At 40.1% G+C, this 7,870-nt stretch overlaps 1 protein-coding gene across 1 annotated transcript in view; it reads left to right on the top strand.

Moving 5' to 3' along the window:
* Positions 1–1,907: 1,907 nt before the first annotated feature.
* Positions 1,908–7,870, top strand: part of LOC104167220 (NEDD8-conjugating enzyme UBE2F) — a gene marked incomplete at its 3' end in the record, with an annotated part of 20,614 nt that continues 14,651 nt past the window's right edge. The window contains exon 1 of the mRNA XM_009707415.1: positions 1,908–2,025. Within this exon, the coding sequence (XP_009705717.1) occupies positions 1,908–2,025 (118 nt within the window). The remainder of the gene's footprint in view (positions 2,026–7,870) is intronic.

Here is a 7,870-nt window from a genome sequence, read left to right on the forward strand (position 1 = left end):
AGACTCCCCTGCTCCCCCTCTCCTTTTTTAAATTTTTTTTTTTTTTAAAACCAGCTGTTGTCTTTCTCTTCTCCAAGGAAAAAAGGACTGTTTTGTCTGCTTGGTCTTTCTTTCTCTGGAGTAGTGGGAAGAAAAAAACCTACTGTATGTTTCTGTTGAGCAAGTGGGTTTTATATCTGCCCTGAATTTTGCTTTTTTAAAAAATATGCATCTTGAAACTAACACATACTTATCAGCTTCAGAGAACTTGACCTTCTTGGAAATCTTACCAGAGTTTCATACTGTTAGGTACTATTGTGAAATGTATGTTTTCCTTTTTTTTTTTTTTTTAAACCTTGTTACTCACTTACCAGTTATGTTCTTCTCAACATCTAAATGTCATGTCGGTTGTTTCATTTCTCCTTCTTGCCACTTCACTGGTGTTTCGGGTTGGCTTGATGTTTGGCATAAATCTGTCAGCTCTCTTATAACCTTGGGAAAGCAATAGGGCTGTCTTTTACAGATGTAGTGAGTAGATTGGCAGGCCAGAGGCTTTATCTCCTGTTTTCTTTGGGACAAGAACAAATGCAGTGAAGAAGCGAAGTAACTGCTTTTGCAATGGACCTGTGAATCTTCACTCCGGGGCTTGTTTACAAGAAGGAAAGAAACATCAAGACACGTAGAGCTGAAGCTGACAAAGATAAATTTTGTATTGCATCTTGTCGTTTTATAGTGTGATTGTCTTCATCTCAGTGGTTTACTGGACTTCATCATTTGCCTTATGAATGTCTCAGCTGATTGTCCATTTTATACTCTGAGAACTGATGTTACCTGAGCATCTGTTTCTTGTCTTGGTAACTGCTGCATCATACCTATCTGGTCTTCTGTGGAAACTAGTTCACATACAGAGTATCTGCTGACTTTTTATGAGGTTTTTTTTTTTCCCCTTTTATTTTCTTGAATTAACTCATATGACCAAAGGATAAACATTTCTCTTACCGTTTTAGTGGTGGGGGGGCCTAAAGGGTATGGATCTTGTCAGCATTTTGTTGGTTTTGGCCGAACTGTTAAGAATGAGTTGCTTTCAACTAGGAGCAGTGTCCAAATGTATTAAGCCATGACAGACTGAATGTTTTGGTTTTCTGACTTTGGCATTCTGTCCGCCTTTTATTGTAATTTATTTATCAGTGCAGTTATCTTCTATAGTGGAGGACTGACATAGCAAAAAAATCTCTTCAGTTATCGCATCTCCATATGTAACCTTCCTCAGTGTTGCTTTGCACTGTGAAGAGTTACTGTTGTGCAGCTGCGTAGATAATTGCGCTATATGCAGTTTAAATCCCTTTCCTTTCCTGTGTCTTGGTAACTGACTCAAAACTTGCTTCCTAGTGTTAGAGAATTGTTCTAGTAACCCCTCCCCTTTCTCCCCCCCCCCCCCTTTTTTTTTTTTTCCTGGCCAGCCAAAAAGTAGCTCTGAATATTGTCATGTGAGGTATGGATGAGAGTGTTCGTAGCAGGTTGCCTGGCCAGGTATCTGGCAGGGGTATTTTCACAGCAGTTCTTTCAAAGGAGTGATGTCAAGCAGTGGTATACTGCAGGAGGTGGTGCAGTGAAATTGGATTCTAAACAATGATGAAAGTCTGACCTTTCTTCAGCAAAATTGAACTTCCTCTTGGCCTAATGTGCTGTAACTCTCTCAATATTCGCGTCTGAAACTCTCATTGTTCAAGTAGTCTGGGCCATCCTCGTCTTTAATCGCAGTCGTGTTAACTGTATACATCATAGTCTTTGACTGCTAAGAATATGATGATAGTTGTTGAATAAGGACCTAACTGTAACTTGGTTTTGTACTTTTTTTTTTCCTCCCCTAGTGCTTTGGGTAGTTGACTTTGTTCTAATACTTGTGTTCTAGATTGAAGACAGCAGTAATGCTAACTCTGGCAAGCAAGTTGAAGCGGGATGATGGTGTCAGAGGACCCCGTGCATCCAATCCAGCTTCTGATTCAACTCGGAGGGTGTCTGTTCGAGATAAATTACTTGTAAAAGGTGAAAGGAACTTACATTTAAATATTTGGGGATTTACAGTTTGAAGGTGTGTTGTCAGTAAGCAATACTAAATTGCATATAAAATGATTTCTGGAAGTATTTTTGAAATTGCTTGTGACTTACCTCAGGATTTAAACTGCAGGGTATACATGGGCATACATCACATCTCCGACAGCTCTTTGCCTGTAGGATCCTTATTTTCATTGAATAATGCAAAACGTAAAAAGCTTCCTTACTCTGCTCAAAAATGAATCCATCATTGGGAACTGTTGTCAACTAAAACATGATGATAAAAAATTGTCGCATAAGTGTCACTAAATACATAGGAGGAGAATATCAGACTTGACTTGATAGGAAGGTGTTTTTTGAGCAAAGACACAACTGCTTGTGACAGGAAAGAAAGACTTAAAAGTAGCATCAGTGTTGTGGTAGTCTTTAATGGTATAGATCAGAGGCAATAAACTTTTAAAAAGCTTTAAAAAGCAGTACAAAGAGATATTTTTCTCTGGAGATCTGGAGTCACTGGAAGTTGAGTATGAGGTAGTGAATAAAAAAACAGTCATTTTTGTAGTACGATATGATCCGTTCTAGGAAGGCTACTGTAGGTTGCTACTAGCTGGCTCGCCATTGGTGGGGAGAAAATCCCAAGCTTTTACTTTGTGGTAGTTCTGTGTAAATGAGGTAGTTTGTGAACTGATAATTAGACTATTTTATAGTAAAATTGGGGACAGCCCTTTCTTGCTCTTCATTTTTTCTGTAGCAGATACAATCTATTTAAAAATCCATAGGTGCTGATGCTTTGCGGTTACCACAGGCTTAAACTCAGCTTTACTCCCTCTGGTAATAGTTGAGTGTTTTAATACTTGAGCTGTGTGGCTTGATCTAGTGGCAAGGAATATGTTGTTTAGGTGGATGTTTCTGCTAAAAATGGTCGGTAGGGAATATACTACTGTTGATGTGCAAGCTGTTGCTGTTAGGATTCGGGCTAGTCAAAGGAAACTCACATTTCCTGGCCTTGTTTCAGAATGACTTGAGACTGACACTGGTATATTTGCCTGAATGATACTGCCCAACTCGAGCATTACGTATGGCTTTTTCAAATTAAGGTAGATTCTGCAGTATAACCATATTACTGGAGCAAGGTTTCACTGCAAATGCTGCTGCCTCAGTGCACTGGGAAGTGCCTCAACTAGACTGTAGGAACGTTGTATTCACAATTTTTTATCTTTGCATTGTTCTAAGGACAGGGAGCTTTAATACACTTTAAACTCAGATGTGATAACTCTTGCAAAGAGCTTGCTTTAGACTTCCGGTTTGGAAATCATAGAATGATAGAATGGTTTGGTTGGAAGGGACCTTAAAGCTCACCCAGTATCCAGGCAGGGACGCCTTCCACCAGACCAGGTTGCTCAAAGCCTCATCCAACCTGGCCTCAGTTGACTCCAGTTCTGAGGGTGAAAGATACCAGGCAGGAGGAATAAGCTCTTTACCCACGCTAAGCTACAAAGCCAAATTACTAAATATATATAATCTGAGATGTTCACTAGCCTACAGGTTAATGAAAATAGCAGCGTAATATAAACACACTTCAACTACAATGCCTGATATAGTGTGAGGTGCTATAAGAAATTTTACTGTACCCTTAGAGCAATCATGTTTTTCACTTTTATGACTAAAACCTTACCTAAGTCTGCAGGAGAAGAAAAGAATGTAAGCTATAGAAAACTAGTGTTGACATTGCTAATGGTAGCCATAGCAATTAAAAACGAGCACAGACGAAGTATTGAACGAGCTGAGTCCCAGACTGACAAATATTAAAAGCAGGTCACTGCCAGCATCCCTCTGACAAGTGTGAGTGCTAGGTCGTGATCTGATTGTGCGTGGAAGTTGTATCACGCAGCTCTCCCAAAAGAGTTATGGAAATGGTTGTCAGTCTGGTTAGAATGGTTTCTGGACTGAAATGGGAACTGACAGTATATCACTTCAGTATAACTGCACTGAAAGTGAGAGGAAAATCTAGTAGCTAGCGTGGAAAAGTCTTACTGAGGATATTCTCTTTTAAGCTATTCTTTAAGGTAAATGTAGACCACTCAATTACAAAAGTTTCTAGAACTTGCTCCAACTCTTATGATAGATCATAATTGTCAGCACCTACAATGCTGAGAGCCTGAGTAAAGATGGGCTTCTGATGTTGATAGTGTCTTTAGGTCACGTATAGATCTGCAGGAAGGAGTTTGGTAGGGAGTGAAGAGCTACCTGCTGAAGGCGTGCATACAGCAACGATGCTGTTGCATCTGGATCAGTGTTGGTGCCTTTTACCACTTGGTTGTATGGAAGTGTAATTGCCTGGTGTATGCTGAACTTCAAGCTGTTGTATTAGCTTTGAAACAAAGTTGGTGGGAGCCCGTAAGAGTAGTTGTAAGTAGAAGTTGTTACTGATATTTGTTTAAGCTGGAGTTATCAAACAAACAGGTGACAGTTGCAGGATGGCTGAAGGGCTCAATCAGGTCAATCTCCTGGCAACGGTGAATTAAAAAAATAATCTGTTCTACATAAAAGAGAAGAAATGCTGGCCATCGGTAAGGAAAGAGGAGGAGATAAGAAAAGGCCCAGCATGTTCTGTCCTTGTTTGCTTCAGCAGCTGTGCTGAGGTTAGTGCTGGTTCAGTTGTACCTCTTAACAGTGTTAGTACTGGTGGTTTTATTCTGCTGTATAAACCCTCCGAGTTGAAAGAACAAGGGACTGTGGTCACGTACATTAGAAACCTCAGTGATAGCTATGCTCTTTCCATAGCACACGTGGATCCTTTTTGGCCTCAAATAAGTCTGTAGCTTCTGAGTCAATAGGAGAGCAGCGGGCAACTGGTCCGTTCAGCGTCCTCCACAGCAGCTTACACATGTGGTGGGTTGTCCGGAAAGCTTAGCTAAGGGTGATTTTTTTTTTTTTTTTCTGGCACAGTACCCTAAATCCCACCTGGCCCTGGGAGCTGGCGATAGCGTATGAACCAAGGTGAGGTAGCTGCTTGCTTGTTTGAGTGATGATGTGCTGGGGAGATACTCTCTTATTCCTCATACACGGTAAATTGATGATGGTCTAATAAATTCTGCAGACAGATGTCTGCCAGTTTTACTAGGGGTATCATCCAGACACAGACGGTGTCTGGTTTTTATCTGGAGGTAAATTAAAGACAGCATTGTTTGTGTTGATAGAGGGTCCAGTCCAGGAAGGCATTATAGGATCTCTTTGAAGGATGTGTTGTCACACTGATAACCCTGCAGTCCTCAAATATGTTGTGTACGCTAACTGGTAAATAGATCGATGCCATTTTGATTATAGGGTAGATGACCATGACCCCAACCACTGATAAGTGTAGATGATGCTTACAAACTTTTAAAAATTTGGCATAGACCAACTACATGTGTCTGCTAACTGATATTGCCTTAAAGTAGGAAAAATAAGTGATAATTTAGGTATGATGTTAGCCATTTGCACCATGTGGATGAGGAAAAAAAAAATCACAATCGGCATTCGAAATACTTTTTACTAAAACCAGAAGTATGTGAGCTATCAGCAGAGTGTCCTCAGGTGCTGTCCTTGGCTTTAGCGATGGCTGCAAATTAAACAGGCTTTTTTTTCCACTTCTGTGAAAAAGCTACTCTTAAAATACTGGTACCCTTTGTTAGTTTTTCTAAGCTGTTCCTTTGATTGCTTACATGTCCGGTATTGTTATATATTCAGATATCAATTATGGCTCAGGACACGGTTTTCTTGAGCTATTTCATGGACATATTATGAAGGGAAAACTCTATCCCTAAAGTTTTATGTAGGGAAGTAATTCTGAGACAGCTGGATATTCTCTTCCAGCTGTTTTTTCTCTGGAGTGTTGAAGTCACAGCTGCTAAACAGGATTTGGTAGCAGCCTGTCCCCTGCTGATTATCTCGGCAACTAATGGAGCACATTTGGGAGGTTAGCAGGGCAAGTATGTCTGGGGTGAGGAGCACGGTGGTAGTTTTGATCTGAACCCCCGGGAAGTCGCAGGAAAACATCCGCTGCTTCAAAATCTCAGAGGGCAGAAGTGTCTGAGGGTGCGGGAGAGTGAGGACTAGTAATTCAGGCTGCCAGTTCTTGAAGAGAGGCTTTCTGGCCAAGGAGGGATGGACTGGAGAGAGACCAAGCAGTGACTAACATGTTTCGAGACAAATCAAATGAAGGAAATGCGAACAACTGGAGAAAGTAGAAAGCAAATACTGATGTGAGGAGGAGGAGCAGATAAAAATGGCACTTGAAGGGGCTCTGCTGCCTCTCTGGCTGGGAGAGAGGCTCTAATAAAGCACAGCTTTGTTAAAAGAAGTTCGGTGTGACTTATTCTTGCGTCTCTGTTTTCACTGGATTTTTAGTATAGGCTCAGTTGGAGAGTAAGGCCCTAATTCTGTAGGCTTAGTAAGCAAATTAAAATAGAGCAAGCAGTACACTTGCTTTAGCAGCCTTCAATTTGTTCTGTGCTGCATAGGCAATTTTTGATGTTAAATTCTTCTCTAAGGGGGAACTTCATTAAGGTAAGAATAGAGGCTGTCTGACTGCTCCTACAAGATACTGAGCCATGCAGTGCTGAACTGGAAAGGCAGATCCTTTCTGAAACTTTGAAAGGGGCTGAGGACAAGCCATAGTAGTATTTAAGATTAATATTGTATAATGAACGTGACTACTAAATTGAATTAAAGATAAGAGAACATGCCAGGATGTCAGTAGTAGCGATGCATATGCTTATTGATCACGAAGGTTGTCCCTTGAACTTCTTTTTTTGTAGTACACCTAAACATCATCATTCTGTTTTATATTACCAGTGCTGCTTACTTTGATTGTGACAGCTTGAAATAACTTAATATCTAAGAAAGTGAGTTAGCATGGTTTAGTCCTCAGTTATCTTCAACGTTTGTGGTTTTTACAGCCAGATTTATGTAACTGGAAAGTGTTTCAGGTGTGCATTTGTATAAGCCTGAGAGGACACAAGTGGGAGACTGATTATAAAAGCGAGGTGTATGTGCGTTGTAAATAAAAATGAGGAGAATCCATATATTTGCTTTCTTCAAGCCTTCAAGTACAGTAATATCCCTCCTCACAATAACAAGTGAGGAGAATTGAGAGGGGAGAAAATACTTTTCTTTTGAGATTTTAAAAAAATGTTCCTTCATTAACGCTCTTGAGATTACGTGAGGCATTGCTTTGAAAATGCTGCATGAACTTCTGCGCATTGGCACTTGAATCACAAAAGCGTTTCCTTTTCAGTGATGATGCTTAGCTCCCCACCTGCCCAAACGAAATCCTTTATTTTGGAAGAAGACAGTGAAAAGTTGCTTGATAAATGAGTGATTTATATCCATTAAAAAGGGAACTAGTAGTTTACAATAAAATGCTTGCAGCATAATTGTGATAGATATTGTAAAGTTAAAAAGACACAATGAAGATTGAAGCTGATTTGAAAAGTTACTACTGAGACTTTTTCTAGAACCTCGCTGACAAAGGGAGGCCTGGTTCAATGCATTGCTTCACTTCTTGTGCCTCTTGATTTTCAGCATACCTGAAGTATGAGGTGATACATTGGAGAGTTGGAGATTGCCAACCACAGTGGCTTTTTCTAGTTTTTGATGTCAGGATAGTAACTTCTCTAATTGTGTGTAGAAGCTGAAGCATGTGATTTGATAGTATCTTGTTTAAAATAAACATTTGGAAGTGGAAGAAAATACACATTTCTTACTGTATTGAAAAACTGGCCGTATTAGGTGGTTTGTTTGACTTCTAATACCGGTGTGTACAGTTGTACAGTTCAGAGGAGCTAAGTAGGGA

The sequence above is a fragment of the Cariama cristata genome, unplaced genomic scaffold (assembly GCF_000690535.1).
Source record: "Cariama cristata isolate BGI_N322 unplaced genomic scaffold, ASM69053v1 scaffold8129, whole genome shotgun sequence".
Taxonomy (NCBI): domain Eukaryota; kingdom Metazoa; phylum Chordata; class Aves; order Cariamiformes; family Cariamidae; genus Cariama; species Cariama cristata.